Source organism: Anas acuta, chromosome 11, assembly GCF_963932015.1.
Source record: "Anas acuta chromosome 11, bAnaAcu1.1, whole genome shotgun sequence".
Lineage (NCBI taxonomy): Eukaryota > Metazoa > Chordata > Aves > Anseriformes > Anatidae > Anas > Anas acuta.
Genome location: NC_088989.1, coordinates 12,732,657 through 12,751,040, shown reverse-complemented (window position 1 = coordinate 12,751,040; position 18,384 = coordinate 12,732,657). Strand labels below are relative to the sequence as shown.

The following is an 18,384-nucleotide window of genomic DNA, read 5'->3' as shown; positions in this document are numbered from 1 at the left end:
GCTGTTGCAGAAATACAAGACTTCACCTGAAAGGTTCTGAGTTGACAGTAAGCTCTGCTTCCTCTTCTATCCAGCATTGTGTGGTACTTGAAAGAATCATAGGTGTGGGATGATGGCATGAATTTTTGGCTTCTTGTATTTCAGGAAAAACTCCACTTTAGAACATTTCTTTTCAGCATGTTATGCATAATTTGGTCAAAAACAGTTACGGATAATTCATATCATTTTACTATACCTCAGTCCTTTCAAAGCTGGGATTTCACTTGCACGACATATTTCATCCCAGCTCTTATCTGGTAGCCAAGATGGATCTGGATTCTTGTATTTATTCTTGAGACCCACACCACCAGTTAGTAAGAACATAAACTCTTGACGTTCAATTTCATTTTTAGCCCTATATTCCAGGCAGGGAAAAACAAACAAACAAACAAAAAAAACAGTTAGTAATACTCCTACTGCAGTAACAGCTGAGATCAGATCACAGTATTCTAGACAATCAAGAAATTGTATGGTAGACAATGACTGATAACAACTACAGTAATGATTTCAAGATTTAAAAGTATATATCTATTTATTTTTATTTTTTTATTTTTTTTAAGTGCTATTATTCTTAATTTTTAAAGGCTTTATAGAAAAAATAGATTCTGGGAACACAATAAAGGAACAAATTGGGCCAGGAAGAATGGTCCATATACAGGTGTGTACACACTGTTATTAAATAGATATGCACATTATAGTCACGATCATGCAATTTTGAATTTATCTTTCCTTTCACAATGTATTAGCACAAAATTACAAAAAAAAAAAAGCACAGGAAGAAAAATAAAACGACAGTAGAAGAAAGAAGACTACAACTGAGATCTCATGATGGATGCAAACAGGTATAAGAGGAAGATGAGGGAAAATAGAAAAAAAATAATAAATAAATAAACACAAACGTTTTTTCCATAACGTGCCCAAAGGCTATAGTAGTGATACATGTACCTACATCTTTCACTTGTACATATTATGAGTATTAAAAACCCCAAATATTCTTGACTTTTTCCCCAGTAAGAAAATCATTGCTTTCTGTTATTAAAAACTTCAGAAAAATGAGCTTACATGAGAAGATTGCAGCAGAGTAAAAAGGAAAAGAGCAGCTTGTCCTTTTCAAACAGTGAGCGACACACATTGCAGTACAAATTGTATGTAAAGTGATCAGTTAGGTATCGAAGTCGCTTCTCCAAAATTTTGGATTTGTTACTAAGAAGAAACAAATGACAAGGTGAGACTTCAGATTTTATAATTTAAGCAAATCAGTTAAGAATCTAAATCTATTTAATATTGTGGATGAATCATATTAAACCTGCATGCTCCACAAGAGACTTAGAAGCCCATTTCCCCCCAAATTTAATTACACTCAATGCTTCACAGCTCTGTTGAGAGTTCCAAGCAAAATAATGAACTGATTTGCTGGAGTTAGGTGGCAGCACTCTTGTAGTGTTCATAGTGAACACCCTTTTTATAAGCAACATCCTTAAAAATACTTAAATATTAGTCTGCAGTGCATGCTTACAGTTCATGATTTGCTCAAACAGAGGCTAAAAAGAGCATTTATTTTACTAACAAATTATATTTTGTTTCAAAAGCCTACATTTAAAGAGGGCTGAGAGGTAAATGGTTTAAAAACAGAGGGAACTGTTCAGAAGAATAGAATGAAAACATCTTATTTTATACCACAAATACTGTATTTACCTATCATGAATAGAGTTGATGAAGAGATTAACAAACCAGCTAAGGGAGTATTGGTACATGGGATCAATGTTTGCCAGGTCTGCAATACTGAAGAACAGCACCGATGAATGCTTTGCAATTGGTCGATAGCCTTCTCGAGATTCAGCTATTTTAAGTTCCGTTTTCTCTGCAACCTACATATCAATAGTAATTTCAAGTTTGTTTGTTTGTTTGTTTTCCCCAAAGACAATCTTTCAGTATTCTCTTTGGAACAAAAATGTTCCTACCAAGTAACATCATTAAAATATTTCTACACAGCACTTTCTAACACTACAGTGAGACAACTTTCATGTTCCAAAATGCACAATCACAATAGGTAATGCCTACACTAGGAAAATGAGCACTTTAATGCAGTAGTGCCTGATCTATTTATCTATATTGCAGGATGCAATAGTCAAAACAAAGGACGAACATGTCACAACAGTTCTGATGCATCATTTAGCAGCAACTGTATCAATCTTTATCTCTGCAATATTAAAAAATATGGGCAATTTCAAACTGCTCATGTATTTAAGCTCTATTTATTCTACTACAAATCAGCTTTATACAAAATAATACTTTGAATATAAAAAGTTTTTTTCAGAATTAAACTGTTAGACATATTCTAAGATTACCCTTAATAGGTATTGACAAAAGGACAGCATCAGTTTAAAGAAAGTTTGATTTCTGTTAAGTCTGTAATAATTTTGAAAACATCTTTATTCTTTTATTATTTGACTCTCATTGACTTCAGATGGTATTTTATGCATTAAATATAACAAAAGAATCTAGGCTTGCATACCTATATTAGTCACCCAGATTATTAATGTCTGAATTTTCTTTTTGTTTTTAAAATTAGGTCCTTCCTTTAGCTTAACGTGTTAACCTTTTCAGAATTTGCCACTTTTTATTCAGTCCTTTAGATAGATATATATTCTTCAAAACATGTGTAAATTGGAGACTGAATAAACCACCTGTGGAGATTCTAGAATAGTCCAAATTTTATTTCTTCATATTTCACAAGCACAGAACTTCTTCCTTGCATCTAACCCACAGTTCTTTTGATAGCTGCAAATTTTACATTTAATTTGTACATATTATTAAGGAAAAAACATTATCATTCCTTACCTGCTGTTTTTTTGTGATTTCATTGGCCGTTATTTTAGCAGAATCCAAGATCTCAATAGCACTCTCATCTTCCAGAATATTCCCTTCAGATGACTGTAAGGTTTCTAAAATTTTCCTCTCAATTTCTTTTAGATTCTTTTTATTGGCTGCAGACTGAAGGATGAGAAGATTTCTTTCCTCTTCTAATTCTGGTCTGATGAAGAAAAACACGTATAGGAAACAGTCAATTCTCATCTTGCACTGACTCTAAAGGAAGCCCGTGAAGACAACTATCTGTTCCCACCATAAATATTTGTGAATATTCTCATCAGTTTAAATGGGTTGCTACTGTTGACCATATATTTATAACAGAGTACAGATTTCTTTGCATAACTTCAGTTCAGTATTTGGAAATGAATTGTTGAGTTTTAGCATCTTAGCACTTTACAAATGTCGGCACATCCAAATTTTACTTTATTATATCTTTGGATCTGAAAAAAAAGTGCGATATGTGGAGTAAGTTTACTCCTGGAAGCAGTTTTTTAGCAAACAGAATTTAGCCCAATTGCATAGACAGTTCTGTATGACCCAGAAACTACTTTATGTCTCTGTGAAGGTTCATATAAGACCTGTATCAAGTTTCAGAGGTACTCTGTATTTATTTCGCAAGAAATTAAAACTAAATCCCAATAATTCAGCACCTATGTCTGGCAGCTTAATCGACTTGCAAAAACACAGTAATGATTGAAACATAGAAAACTATGTCAATATTACTCAAAAATAAAGGAATATTACAGGAGAAAATAGCCATAAAAAAAATAAATTGATTTTACATCTGCTATTTTGATTATCCTGTTGACACCTCACAGTAAATGTCACATAATCTACTTGCATTTCAGTGAAGTCCTAGTAAACTTTGTATAAGACAACTTAGAAAACCAAAAAAAATTTTTAAGCTTTTACTGAGCAACACGTACAACATGTAATATTCATTTTGCTTTACAACAAATTCACCTCTCATTTCCTTGGAATTATGCCATAAAATATTTTAAGTGGCTGTTTGCCAAACAGAGATACCTACCTCTCTTTTGCTACAACAATACCTAGCAATTGGTCTTCAAGTCCTTCTGGTGTTATCATAAAATTGAGTAAAGAAACTTTTGTAGAAAGTTCAGGCAAATAATGTGGATTTCTCAGTTTTGTAGTAATAAAAAACTTGAAATCATTGGAATACTCAATAACCATCTCACCAAGCCTGATACAATCCACGCCTCCTAAAGTTAAAATTAGAAACATTAAGAAAAACTTTATGTCAACTGCTTATAGAAAAAAAACACATTATTTCTGTGATGAATTAAAAGCAAATTTAAATGACAATTTTCTGAAAAGTAAAAACGAATACATAAATCTGATACTTTGCAAAATTTTCACATTAACTGAAATTTTCAAACTGATTCGATCCAATTTCTACTGTACTTTCAATGTACATATACAATACCAGAGATGGCAATTGAGAACAGTGAAATTATTCTCAAATACCGAATTCTTAGGTATTTGAAGGAACCCTTTCCTTCAATTATCTTTCTGAAATAAACTCCAGTGAACAATGTTTCAACTTTTCCCCTTTTCATTTCAGAAGGGAGGAACACATACTTGTGCTTGTCTGCATTTTCTGTCTTTTTCCAGATAAAAGAGAAAGAAAAGTTGAAAACCAAAGTCACAGCTACTCAGCAAGTTTCAGAGAAGCACAAGAGAACTGTGGAGGTAGCAATAAACCATGAAGGAAACCAGACAATAACATAGACTAAAAGCTGAACAGTAATGTAATCCATGGTTCAAAATTAATCTTGATGTACCTTGCTTAAAAGTCTGTTTAAGTAGCAGAGGTTCAAGTGATGGGTCTAGTTCTTCCCCAACATTTTCCAGCAGAAGTGGAGTTCCAAACTGAATGCAGTTCTCCAGGGTTCTCATATAATCTGTGTCACTGACCTTGATAACATTCAGGCGGTTTTCTTTCTCAAGATTCTTGATCCATTTATTTGCTTGACCTTGAGGATCAATCATTAATGGCCTAGAATATACAAAAAAAAATTTCTCTGTTCTTGCAGAAATTTCAAGCTATATTAAAATGCTTCTGTGTCAGGTTGGCAAGGGAAAAGTTTTAAAATAACTGAAATCAAGATTTTAACTGACAAATGGAGTACAAGTGTTTTATCACAACTTGAAAAGTAATAGCAAAAATAGTTTTAAGGGGTGCAAAAAACATTCATAACTTTTTCATAAAATACACCTGCATGCAGAATTCTATGAAAATCTCATTCTGTCCCTCCACTAGAACTATCAGCATTTATTTATCTATATTTTTAAATTAGGTTTATTTTTACAAATGCTGATAGTTTTGAGTTCTCTCTCACATATCTTTGTACCTAAAAAAAAAAAAAAATCAACAATCAGTTGCAGTTTGAATCTGAGATGTTAGTATATTAGTTGGTATAAGGTTGGAATTGTAAGAAGGGCAGGGCAAGATGACTGTATTTTGATTTTGTTGAACAAAATTTGTTCCCCATTACTCTTGCTGATTTTATCCGTATTTATGTATTTTAATAGAAGTCAAGAATGAACAACATTAAAAATCTCCACATACTGCACCCTTCAGAGAATTTAAGTAACATTCAAAGAATGGAATTATGCATAATAGTCCAAATGCAATCTGAATCTATAGTTAAGACTCTTAAGATAACACAGATCACAGGAACATTAATAAGAAGTTTTATAATCTTATGTTCCAGCTGAGTGCAGACAATTTGTAGATAGCTAATGGGAGCTTTCACATCACTGCACCTCCAGAAAACTTCCAGTAACTATATATTCAAATTCCTCTAGTCTAACACCTCTCAAATTTATTAAATTCAGAAGACAAGGATAAAAGGTTTCCAGTTCTGCTTTCCAGTACATTGTATTTACAGAGGCTAAACTGTCTCTAGATGTTTAAGGTTTTTGTTTGTTTTGTTTGTGTGTGTGTATGTATGAGTGTGTGTGAAATCTTTTTTTTTTTTTGATTAGAAAATTAAACCTTTTTGTCACCTACCAACGTCTTGAATTCTCAACAATGACCCCATTGTCTACAGAAAAGACATCAGTTGGTAAACCAGCAATATTCCAGGCTCTTATTTTTATTGGGTCACCAAGAGTATTACTCAAAGAGAAAGTATCAGAACAAGGGATATTTTTCTTCTGCAAGAAAAGAAAAAAAAAAAAAAAAAAACAAAGAAAGAAAGAAAAAAACCCCAAACCTTTATTACATGTTTCTTTATATCTTTTATTAAATGTCTTCAATTCAGATGGTCAAAGTACATTTCCTTTTAAGAATTTTTTTAAGAGATTTTAAAGTTAATTCTTCTATTTAAAGGCAAAAGAGAGAAAATTCTGAGATTATATTTAAATAATAATCAAGCCTCACAAAGTTAATGATGTGCTCTCAATTTCAGATATGCTATTTTAAGTTTGAAGTAAATTCACTAATTCAATGAAGTCTAAATTTACATAATATTGGATTAGCAGATTTATCTCACTTATTTTAATGAGTTTTATTAGGCTAGAAATAAACAAATTAAAAAGGATTTTAGGTTTAGGCCCACATTATGAAGCCTTTTGCAGCAGTCAAAAAAAAAAAAACTATTAAAAAATAAGATAATGTTCTAACCTTGCATAGCTTGCTCCAGTCTTTCGTACATTCTTGTCGAAATCCAGCAGTAAATGCTCCTAGATAAGCTATCACACCAGCTGATATCAGAACATCTCCTGTCAAATTATCATACACGTCTTGAAGATCATTTGCAGCATTATTCCATCTATGACAAGCAGAAGTTAAAGAATAAAATGCTGCTGAAACCCCCACATTTATGGCATTGATGACAAGCATCAACCTTTTTGTTGTTCTTATATCATATATGTATGTACATGTTATATCTGTATCTCTGTATAGAGAGATGTTGTTATATATATTACATTGTTGTTTCTTCATATTTTCAATACTTTCTCTACAATTCTCTCAATGTTACTGCCTGCATTTTTATATTACCATAATCAAGAATCTTCCAAGGGCCCAAACAGTTAAAATCCCATACAGCCTTCAGATAGAGATTCAGTATTAAAGCCTCAGAGAGCTGATGTAGAAACTAATGTTTCTACAGTAGATACTATATCTGACATTTGAACTTTAATCTGACCTTGATTTCTCTCCACCAAGGCCTCCAATCAGCTTCTCTGCTCGTTCTAGTTTTTTAGCACACAGATCAACCTGGAATTCTAAACGAGCCTTTTCTTCAGTTTTCTCAGTAAAGGTTCGTTCCAAGGAAGCCAAACGATTTTCGACCTCTTCAAGTTCATCTCTCTTCTGATTCAAAAGTGCTAGTGTCTCTGCTAAGGATTGCTGTGCCTCTCTCAAACGATCTTTCTTGGGTGCAACAACCTATTCAATTGCAAACAATACACAAATGCACATTTTGTATATTTATTATTTAATAACAATGCTTAAGGTGAAGATACCAAGCAAAGGAAAAAATTCATAATCACTGGGGGATTAGGATCAAAAACTTACCTTTGCAACCTTGTCATACACCTCCATTGCCATTATCCACTTACACAAACCCTCTGCTGCTGAGGAAGCTTTAGCCACCTTTGGTGGATCAAACTCTGGATTAGTCAGGTATTCAGCCCGAATCTTCTGCATGACAGCTGCCTGGATAATGAATGCATTACAGGTCATTAAATTTTTCGTAGGGCAAAGGCTTGCTGCTGACACTGATTGCCATTTCTCTATATACCAAAATAGTAAAGAACTGCTCAGCATTTATTAATTGTTGTAGAAACCACTTCTCATTTGTTTCCTTAAATTTCCCTGTCACTCTTTGCAGCCTTTCGTGTTTTCATCCTAATCCTATCCTTATCCTTCATAATCACACAATTAGTGTATCTTCCATGTGGCAGTTACTTAAGTGTTAAGATCATTACAGTCATATAGAAGCCATAATTTACACTGTCCCTTGATGCAAAACATGCTAATTTCATTACTTGCTATCATTTCTTGACACAGCTATTGGGACTGACTATAAGAATGTGTATCTACTAACATAAGACAAGATCTGAATGAATTGCATTGCTTGTACCTACTTTTTGGAACCAGCTTTCTAAAGGGCAAAGCAAGTTCAATCTCTACTGAACTTGGAAAACTGCAAGGATCACACTCTTGAATAGTAGGTCATAATTTGAAGTTATGTAGCTAGTACATTTCCTGGTTTATTGTGTATGTTCTAGTATATGTAATAAATATTGCCCATTTTTTCAGCATGCATCCAATCAAAATTACACAATTAGAAAAAAAAATATAAAAAGAACCAATGTAGACAGTTATTTTAGAAAATGAAAATATAATACTGGAATAATTTACTGAGAAAAACTATCTTAAAAAAAAGGCATGGAAATGTTGGACAGGGATCAAACGTTCACTGTCTCTACTAAATAAATAAATAAATAAAAATAAAACCAAAACAAAACACGTGAAATGAGGCTAAGAGGACCAAGCTTCAGAAGAAACAACACATCTTTTCATATCACTTAAAATAGACTTCTGGAGTGCTTTGTGAAAAGATCTTGTGGATATAGAAAGCGTAGATGATCTTAAGGGGACTAGAGAAGTTAAAAGAAGAGTGATGCACCAAAAGCTACTAAAAACAGAAACTATCTAACTTAGGGCATCCTTCATTTAAATTCTGTGAGGGTGGAAAAATATTTGGTGAAAGTACCATACACACTATTCCTCTTCCTATCAAGGCACCTAATTATGGCCATTTTGGGGTAAGACAGATGACAGTTTTGTGTTATTTTTATGTCTTTTTTTATGAGATAGTACTTTTAAATTGCAAAGTTAGAAACATTTGTGCACAGGACATTTCATTCAAATAGAAAATAGGCAAAATAGAAGCCTTAGAAACTCCCAAAGGGAATTTTAAATCCTTCTGAAATGCCACTTACAAGGGAGAGAGAAAGTTTGACTCATTTGCGATGACAATATTCATCCTATAAAGTTGCCTTGTAATCTTGTAAGCATTGTTGGTCATAATAAATTGACAAATTCTGGCCAAATGCGGCCACTAATACAATATTTTCTAATTTTCCCCCCCTGGACGAAAATATACACATGGCAAAAACTACTGAATATTTAAACAAAAACCATACCGGAATATTGTCCTTGTCATACTCTTTCAAATCCTTTAAGAAATTCATGTCACCAAGCAGTTTCTTGCTTGGACCCCAGTAATCTAAAATCTACAGAAGAAAGCAGGAAATAACTTTTCAAACTTCAAAACAAACACACACACAAAAAAAGAGTAACCTTCTCTAATTAGCTCATGTATATTTAATACGGATGATTTTGTATCTCATTGACGCAGCAATGAAGTCTATCGTATCAAATATATTCCCCCAACGATGTCTAAAACCAGGCAGTGACTCAGGGAAGAATTATTTATTATATCTTTACCTATATACGAGTTAAACAAATTACATGAGTTTTCTTTGCATGTTTCAGAATTCCAAATTATGTAAATTGGACACTGAAGATGTCTGAAGCATAGTTTTCAGCAACATAATGAATGGAGGCTGTAAATACTTGATTACTTTACTGGACCTTGTGTTATTTTACTTATTGAACAAGTGCTCTGTGTTGTGACAAAGAATATGAATTACACTTTTATTTGCAACTCACAAGTTCTGTCATATTACCTTGCCTCCAGTCCCTGAAGGATCTGGAATTCTTTCAGGTTTTATGTCTTTCATGACACAGACAGCAGCCATGACAAGTTTGACACCAGATGGAGGATTTTTCATTGATTTGACAATTGATATATCAGAAGGCTAAAATAAAAATCACATTAAAAAAAATAATTATGATGTTATGCTTTTCTCACCACTAAGATAAATGAAGAGAAAAAAAAAAAAAAGAAATTATAGCACCATTGCCAATGAACATAATTATAAAGGACTTTAAGGACTTTTAGAAGGGATGATACAGTATTAGCAAGACAATTAAAAATACCCATTAATTTATCCAACGCAGAGGTTAAAAAAAAAAAGAAAAAAGAAAGAAATACTAGTAACTGTAAACTAATGATTAACTAAAATTATATTTTTAAAAGTCTAGGTCAGAATACTTGTATATGTTTTCATAAACATCATCTAATATACATCTCATATACTTCATAACTCCTACAAAGCAAGTCCTGCAGGACTTTGTAAAAAATACTGCTTTAAGATCACGTCTAAGTCATGAAAAAGTTATGACGAAGAGGAAACCTTTCACTTAAAGATCCAGATAATTCTTAGCCACAAACATTAGCCTTCTAACACATTGGTGGTCAACTTTAACTTAGCTAAAAGAGAAAATTCAGCTGATACCACTGTTGATAACTTCAGGTTTTGCGTACTTTCCCCATAGGTGGACTTTCTTGCAAAGGAACAAACAAAATTTTAAATGCACAACCCCTCTCTCCCCTCCCCTCCCCACCCCCCTCCTGTAATCTGAGTACATTGGAATGAACATCTACCGAACCATAACTGTTAACAGGTATTATATCTCTTTTGCCAAAACCCAGGAAATTTAGTACTTTTTAATATCCTTTCATCTCAGTGCATTCTTTCCCAAATAAATGGAAGAGTATCATTATATTAAGTAACTCTTCTGACTGTTGAAGTTTAGATTAGCTTGCCTTTAAAGTGTCAAGAGCATTAAGTGCAGCCTCCAGCGCTGGGATCGCCTCTGCCAGATCACTTTCACACTCATTTTTCAAAGCCTGAGCTTCTTCAGCTTTTTCCGTTGCAATTTCTTCATCTACTTTTACAATTTTTCTTTTTTGTTCTACTTCCACAGATTCTATTTCTATAGTCTAAAGCAAAAGATATGGGTAAGCTTCCTACTGAATGATGAAGCAAATTGAGATTACCTAGGTTATCAATTATAGAATGATTTGATATTCTCATTTTATTTTTCAGTATTTCAATATTTTCATGTATTTTCAATTTATGTTAAAGGAATAATTTATTTCTTAGCATTGTTACGGATCTCGCAGCATTGTTATGGATCTTTAACAGTAGGTACACTGCATGAAATCAGATTACCATCAGTAAAAGCTAAACTATGTTCAAAGTTCATGAAAGAAAACAAGTGTGTGCATAAGGCTATAATTCAAAAATGACTAGCTTTTACTATGAGTTTTCATAGCTTCAGTCTGTATTACTGACTACAGAAATTGATTTTATGTTCAGGGACAAGTCAACCCTTCAGCCAAGTACTCCCTCTTCAGTTCTGCAGAAGTGATATTTATTTTTCTTAGATGCTGTTTGCTCGTAGTGGTGGAGTTGAAATCTCAGTTTCTTAGAGTAGGTAGAAGACATACCACTGTATCTGTAAAAATACTTACAAGCACCAGAAGCAGGTGCACAGAAATATTACTCAAATTTCACTTTTTTTGATGTGACAGTAACATACCAGATAAGTGTCTTTTCTCAAGTCAGAGTTTTCAAATACACTTAAGAGACTGTTCCCAAATCCCAATAAATTTCTATGAAGTTACTCCTTTTGAGGATCCTTTTAAATATCAAGTGCATAATCCCTGTGCACGCAAAGACAAACCATGCAATACTTACCTTGCTTATTTTGTATGCTGAAAAACTACAATGTTTGTGAATAATTGTGAGAAACCCAGTCTAACCCCTATTAGCGTGAATGCTTCTCTACCATCCTTTAGCACAGAGCTTAGGCAAGGACTGTGTATTCACTTGACTGTATATGTATTTTAGATAAAAAGTAAAATTTTCTTCCAGTTCAAAGGATATAAGCACAAACAGTGGCAAATTTTACAGTACTGCTAAGCGCAGTAAACAAGTAGCTCAAAAACCTGAACTCAGCTCTTATTTTCTAAAAGATACATATCGGTACCCATATGCAGGCATATTCTTTAGAATCTGTCAACAGTCAGCTGAGACATGGAACTACATTGTATGATTAGATTCCTCATTCAAAACTAATTACTATGAAGGTGAAATATATGATATATATTTGCACATGCCTGTGTTAAAAATACAACGTTTTATGCAACTCTACCTTCATCATGTTTGCATTATCCAATTTAGCCTCTTCCAGTTTGGGCTGCAGCTGAACTAGTTCTTGTTTCATCTCACCAACCTATACATATGCAAAAGAATTAACCAGGATTCTGAATTGCAAAATATAATTTCCAACAATTGATTTAGAACCCAGAAAATATCCAATGACTAATTTATTGGTGAAAGAAAATAACATTTGTTTTCAAATCAAAACGCTTCAGAGACTTATTTTTATCTCGTGTACACTCTCTAATTTTAAGAAGTACATTCATTTTTAGAACATTCACATAACTATTTAGGAAGGGAAGCTCTGTTCACATACTGCTTAGAAATGCATGCTTAGAGGCCTTTGGACTCTAACATGACAGCTATGAATGCAGGAAAAAAAGGCAAAACAAATTTATTGTATTTTTACTGTTCAAGATTGACCTTAGAATTGATCTTGAGATAATTTTTTTGAAATTAATCACACAAATTATTAGGTATAACAGAAAAATAATATATCATAAAAAACCTGTATGGGTCACTTATATATTTGCTGTAATGTACTGCCCCTCATCGTTAGAAAATATATTTTTTTAAACAAGGAATATTTTGTTCACACAGACCCAAACTAGAATGCAAATCATTTCTTAATTTTAACCAGATTTGGAACCAGAAAATTAAAAGGCTGCTCCCCACTTTAGGGAGACAAACCTCCATATATTTAAAGATCTGAATTAGTGCGTTTGACTTATCTCTCTAGCAAAAGACCTGCTTCTGCCAACCATTCTGTATTTTCAGTTCCATTTCCATCCCAAATCACCTGTGATTCAGCAAAAGCTAGTTTATCTAGTCCATTCACATATTTCTTCTTGGCTGTCATTACAGAGTCTCGTTTCTCAGTCAGAAGTTTCCGAAAGGCAGCAATAAGTTCAAGATAAGAAGTGGGAGTAACATAATTATGGCGTTTGAGACTTTGAAAAAACCTATTAGAAATAAAGGTTACCTTTAATTGGTGTTATTATTATAATTATTCACCTAACTATTGGTAGAAAAGGTATGCAATGAACTATTTGTCAATTAACAGAAGTAAATGGTTTCCACAATTTTATATATTTTAGGCAGACAAAGCTTATACATTAACTTATAAGACAGAAATGAGTAGTCATGCAACTCAGCCACCTATCTTGTTTCTTGCCCCTTATAAATCAATTTTTGAGTTCTCTGATGTTCATTTTACTCCTTCCATTAGTATAATCTTTTTCTTGTTAGTATTTCTAGAAATTAATGTGTTGTTTTTAAAAGAAACAGACTGACCTTGAGGAAAGTGATAAAACTGAAGTATGAAAGTATTGACAGATGGGCACAACCTCCTGACGCTCACTGTCTGTGAGCTCAAGTGTTTCTAAGAACTTATTTGCCACACGCTCAAGGGCATCTTCGGGCCACGGCTGATGGAGAAATGAGGAGAGAAGAATGTGTAAAATTTAGCTGTTAGCAGTCTTCATAGTTTAAAGAGATTTTTCACTATTCGAAATACCAGTATGAGACACGCTAGTCCCAACTAGGTCTCAAGAATGATGAGCTGATAAAAGAGTTACATCAGGCAGCAAGGTCACTACTCATGCAATCTGCTCTGGTGACTTCTGGATGATCTTCTAGATATTGTCATGCTATCCAAACATTTCTGCATCTATGTTATCCTTTGGTAGATGAATCAATTGACTTCAGCACCAAGCCAACCTATAAAGCTAACTGCACTTTAATTGAGAATAACTTTGATTTTTAGCAAGGATCAGTAGTTTTCCAAGTTTTATTCTGATATAAAAGATTTACTTACAGCATTCCAACAGGACTTGTATTTGAATAACACACAGCAGAAATTACGACCATTGTGCAATTACACTGAAATGTTTTCCCTATTCCTTTAAAACATGTATATTATGAAAAAAATGACAAATTGCCATCACCAAACTGAGATTACTCACTACTTTAGAATTGTAAAATTTGTAGTGATAAAACTTGAATTTCTTTAGTTCAAGAAATACTGAGACTACACACCAGAGAGCTCCCAAAATATTACCAAAACTGTCTATGCTATTTCAAAATTTTGAAAAACAGAGTAATTCTATACCATGAAAACACAGAAATGGTTAACAAACTGACATAGTTGACTGACAAAAAAAAATATATATATATATTTTCACATACCTGGAACCAATCAATGGTACAGCAGTTGATGAGTGAGGGAAACTGTCTCAGACGATTGCGGAAAGCATCTCCAATTGGGCTGAATGCTACCACGATATGGAGATTTTCTTTGCAGCAGTTCACAAAAAATGCAAATAAGGCCAAGGGACTGAGTTCTTCATGTTTATTGCCAGCCTGAGCTAGTGCACGAACACCCTTGGGAATGACACATAGGGTAAAAGCTGTTATATAATTTCTCATTAAGTACTTCTGAAGTCCTTTAACAATCCTGTTAATGATAGTAACACCATGAAATATATATATTTTTAATTGATAAATGAAATAAGTAGAATAAACTGGAAAGAAAGAATGAATACTAAGTACTAGTTGAGAATAAGTAAATGAATAAATATTGTAAATATTTATGAGTATGTTAATATGAGTAAATAGTACATTTACTGTAAATCTGTGACATTAACAAATAATTCTAGAAAAGATCACCTGTTGCGCTGAACAACCGAGAATACATCAGAACAAAAATTGGAAAAAAAAAAAAAAGATTCCAAGTGCCAGATACACAAGACACATTAGGATAAGACAGATGGCTAAGACACATTCAGAAAATCAAAATTTTAAATTAACTCCCTCATGAAATAAAGGACCAAAGTCTTCAGGTGATGAACAAATAAAATTAGATTTAATCACAATCCATCTTCAGTCACTCAAAGGGATTTAGGATATATGAACAGATGAGGCAAATTACTACTCTCATTACACAAAAACACATGTTGTTCTCATCTACATTTTAAGTGCTATATAAATTCCCTAAGCAACACTTCAAGACACTAACTTACTGAGAACATTTTCAATATTAATATTACACTAAAATATGCTGTATTTACCTAATTGGAGAGGAATATTTAAGTTTCAAACACATTCTATTCATTTATTTAAAAAAAAAAAAAACTCTGTCAAAAAAAAGAAAAAAAAGACTACTTCATAAAAGTATTACCCTCAATTAACAATCCATGAAACACTTAGACCTTACACTTAGACCTCCCTACAACTCAACTTATTCCACCACAAGAACATGTATGCTTTACATAACCCTGCAATTAAAGTAAATGACAAAAATCAGATTATTAACAATAAAGTGGAAATATTTTGATGAAGCAGATTTAAATGAGTAACAGGTAACTTTGTCCTAGCTGGCATATTACAGATAGCTACCAAGTGCTAGCATACACCAATTGGATATGTTTGTACAAACTGTAAAGTTGTAAAAGGGACACATTATGTATGCAACTTGAGGTATACAGAAATTGATGCCTCCAACTCCCCCATACAGTGATTGTTATTTTGAAGATTCCAAGCATGATTTAGGTATATTTATTTATTTATTGATTTCCCATCTTTACTTCTAAGCCTGATTTCATGGAGCACCTTCCCCCAGCTTCTCTCTGATCAGATGTGTCAAGACTATGAAATGCTGTATAACAGTGCCCTAGACAGCGAGAGTCTACTGACAAAGACAGGCTGTTTTTTCTCAAAATACATCTTTGTCCTGAATGGATAAATGAAAACATTATGAGGTACATTCTTATTCTGCACAATATAATGTAAAAAATAACTATGGCCCCAGCATATTAACATATTTGTGAACATTCCCTATGTGCACAACTTAATGGGTTTGTGAGCAGAGTGTGAGGTCAGAATTAAAGCTTGTAGTAGGCATAAACTATTCCAGCTTACTAATAACTAGCTGATTGATCTAAAAATCTCCAAAAAAAATCATAAAATTGAATGCATATACCCCCAAATCACTTTGAATTAAGGCATACTTCATATTGCACTGACAAAATAGCTTAAATGGGAGATGACAGAGAATAAGAGAAGTTATAAAGATACCTCTATAATTTCTTGTTTTTCATCTGCCGCAAAAAGATTGGGTACCTCCCCAGTGTTGAGGACACTGTCAATGTCTTCTAAAAAACTTTCTTCTTTAATTTGTGCGTCTGTGATTATGAATACAGTTTTCAAGCCCTTTACACCTGCGTTCTTCAGCAGACTCTAAAAATGCAAGACAGTTAAAATATTGTATAGTCCAAAACATCCTTCTTCAAAATCAAGTCAAAATGCAAACAGGTTATTAATACTCACTTTCAGGTCTTCTCTCCACTCATTTGTGCCATAGGTTTTTGAAATCTCTGGTTGAAAAACGCACATTTTTGACATAAATGCTGCTAGACGAGTCAAAGACTGACGTCCACTTCCTCCCATTCCAACCAACAAAGCATTACCCCCTGACTGCTTCAGTATACGGCTTATACGAGACAAATGTTCCAACACATACCTAAATGTGAAATGTGTTAATTACCAGAATGGCAGAAATATATATACACCATCTCCAAAACAAATTTCTGAAAGCACATGGAGGGTGAGAAAGGGAGTTATATACACCACGATAAAATGAAATAAAAACAAATGATTTATAATTTATATATGAAATAGAGAAGGGAATGACATCTTCAGAAACCAGTATCTGCCCAGCAGAAGTCAAGCACCCACTAGATTTGGTGCACAAGGCTTCTGTAACAGCTGAAGAATGCATTCAAAGAGTCTCTCAGGAAAAAAAAAAAAAAACAAAACTTCTCATTATTTACTCTCCGATAGAAAAATGCAAAGCCATAACAGAAAAATTAGTTCATTTCCATCCAAAAATGTGCAACACCAGGAACACATAAAGGGGACAAAACAAAAAACATAGCCTGCAAAATTGGATACGCTGAATTAGCAAGTACTGCTCAGAGCTCTTTGTATTACAATAATACAGAGTGTACACACCTGAAAACCACAAGGTTCATTCCTGTTTTGTGTGTTTGATTATATTCATCCAGACACTGCTCTACAACATCACCAAACAGCTGAATGTTTGGAATTTCAACATAAAGTCTTTCATCTCCTTCAAGTTCTGGATTCATGTAGTCACCAAAAAACAAACTTCTCATGTTTTCTTCTGTCACCTATTGTATATATACAACAAATGATGTAGTGTTTAATAATATTATTTGTCAGTAGGAACTTCAGGAAGGAACAGAGAATTTAGACAAATACTCAAGAGAGCAGAACAAGCACTGAAATATTTTAACTCACAAACAACACCCACCTCAAAATCCTGTATTTCCCAGATTAAACAATATTCTTTAAAAATAAATGTTATTGAACATAATTGTCCTGATTAGCCATTTATAGTCTCATTATAGTAACTGCCAGATTATAACAAATTTGTACAATGTATGTTTCACAAATTTCAACATATGAAATGGGCAACGATGACCACAAAGTTATTTCTTCTATACAGCAATTAATGGGGGAGAAGAGGGGGAGCGGGGGGGAGGAGGGAGGGGAACGTCAAGGAATATGACATGACTTATACAACATTCAAAATATTAAAATGTCGATACAATTACAGAATGCAGTTTACCACACGATAATTCATAATGATGGGCTAGATTTAAAAAGGGAATGTCTTTCTGCTCAGTAAATCAGGTCTCTGAAAGTTACATTTTAAATTAAATGTTATTTTGAAAAGGAAGTTTATATACATGTATGACAGTCAAACACCTTCCAAACATTTTCACCCATTTTTTTCAAAGAAGTCATTTTGCCAAATTCAACTCTGATTTTCAAGCATACTTAGTCCAACATCTCACTTGTGATTAAGAAATGTTCTAGTCCTAAATTTTTAACAAAAACAATGATTTTACAACAGCTTAAATGAGATACTCACAGGGGTGTTTTCCTGCCTCAGATGTGCAAAAACTGAATCAAATGCTTCTTTGAAATGTTCTTTCACAATATTTTTAATTAAATTGAACAACCATGCTCTATCATCATCTTCCACTAGACGGTCATAGAAGACACGAAATACCTCATGTACAAACAAACGAATCATTATGTGCTTATTTTCAACTGCATGTCTCTTAATGAGCAAACAGCCATGGATAACACGTGAAAAGTCACGCAAGTTGAATGTATAATGAGATTTGGCTGGTGTAGGCAAAAGATTTTTGATAGCTTTCTTATACACCTAAAGGCAATAAAAACAGAACAAGACATTATCATTGACTGCATTATTAGAATAGATATTTTAAAATGTCTTTCTTCCAAAAGTGTATTTTTCTAAGAAAA

The 18,384-nt window shown here is 33.2% G+C and overlaps 1 protein-coding gene and 1 long non-coding RNA gene across 2 annotated transcripts in view; one reads left to right on the top strand and one right to left on the bottom strand.

The window, feature by feature from the left end:
• The window catches only part of LOC137862357 (uncharacterized), a 51,179-nt gene extending 44,288 nt beyond the window's left edge, over positions 1-6,891 (top strand). The window contains exons 2-3 of the long non-coding RNA XR_011100204.1: positions 3,013-3,174; positions 4,546-6,891. This is a non-coding gene — a long non-coding RNA (uncharacterized lncRNA). The remainder of the gene's footprint in view (positions 1-3,012; positions 3,175-4,545) is intronic.
• Positions 1-18,384, bottom strand: part of DNAH12 (dynein axonemal heavy chain 12) — a 63,882-nt gene that overhangs the window by 11,187 nt on the left and 34,311 nt on the right. Inside the window, exons 41-61 of the mRNA XM_068694344.1 lie at positions 17,984-18,283; positions 17,038-17,216; positions 16,354-16,546; positions 16,102-16,263; positions 14,215-14,409; positions 13,321-13,454; positions 12,827-12,989; positions 12,020-12,100; positions 10,626-10,802; positions 9,643-9,774; positions 9,097-9,186; positions 7,460-7,600; positions 7,089-7,330; positions 6,563-6,710; positions 5,948-6,093; positions 4,716-4,930; positions 3,941-4,133; positions 2,881-3,073; positions 1,735-1,907; positions 1,102-1,242; positions 236-394 (exon numbers count right to left, since the gene is read on the bottom strand). Of these exons, the coding sequence (XP_068550445.1) occupies positions 236-394; positions 1,102-1,242; positions 1,735-1,907; positions 2,881-3,073; positions 3,941-4,133; positions 4,716-4,930; positions 5,948-6,093; positions 6,563-6,710; positions 7,089-7,330; positions 7,460-7,600; positions 9,097-9,186; positions 9,643-9,774; positions 10,626-10,802; positions 12,020-12,100; positions 12,827-12,989; positions 13,321-13,454; positions 14,215-14,409; positions 16,102-16,263; positions 16,354-16,546; positions 17,038-17,216; positions 17,984-18,283 (3,557 nt within the window). The remainder of the gene's footprint in view (positions 1-235; positions 395-1,101; positions 1,243-1,734; positions 1,908-2,880; positions 3,074-3,940; positions 4,134-4,715; positions 4,931-5,947; positions 6,094-6,562; positions 6,711-7,088; positions 7,331-7,459; positions 7,601-9,096; positions 9,187-9,642; positions 9,775-10,625; positions 10,803-12,019; positions 12,101-12,826; positions 12,990-13,320; positions 13,455-14,214; positions 14,410-16,101; positions 16,264-16,353; positions 16,547-17,037; positions 17,217-17,983; positions 18,284-18,384) is intronic.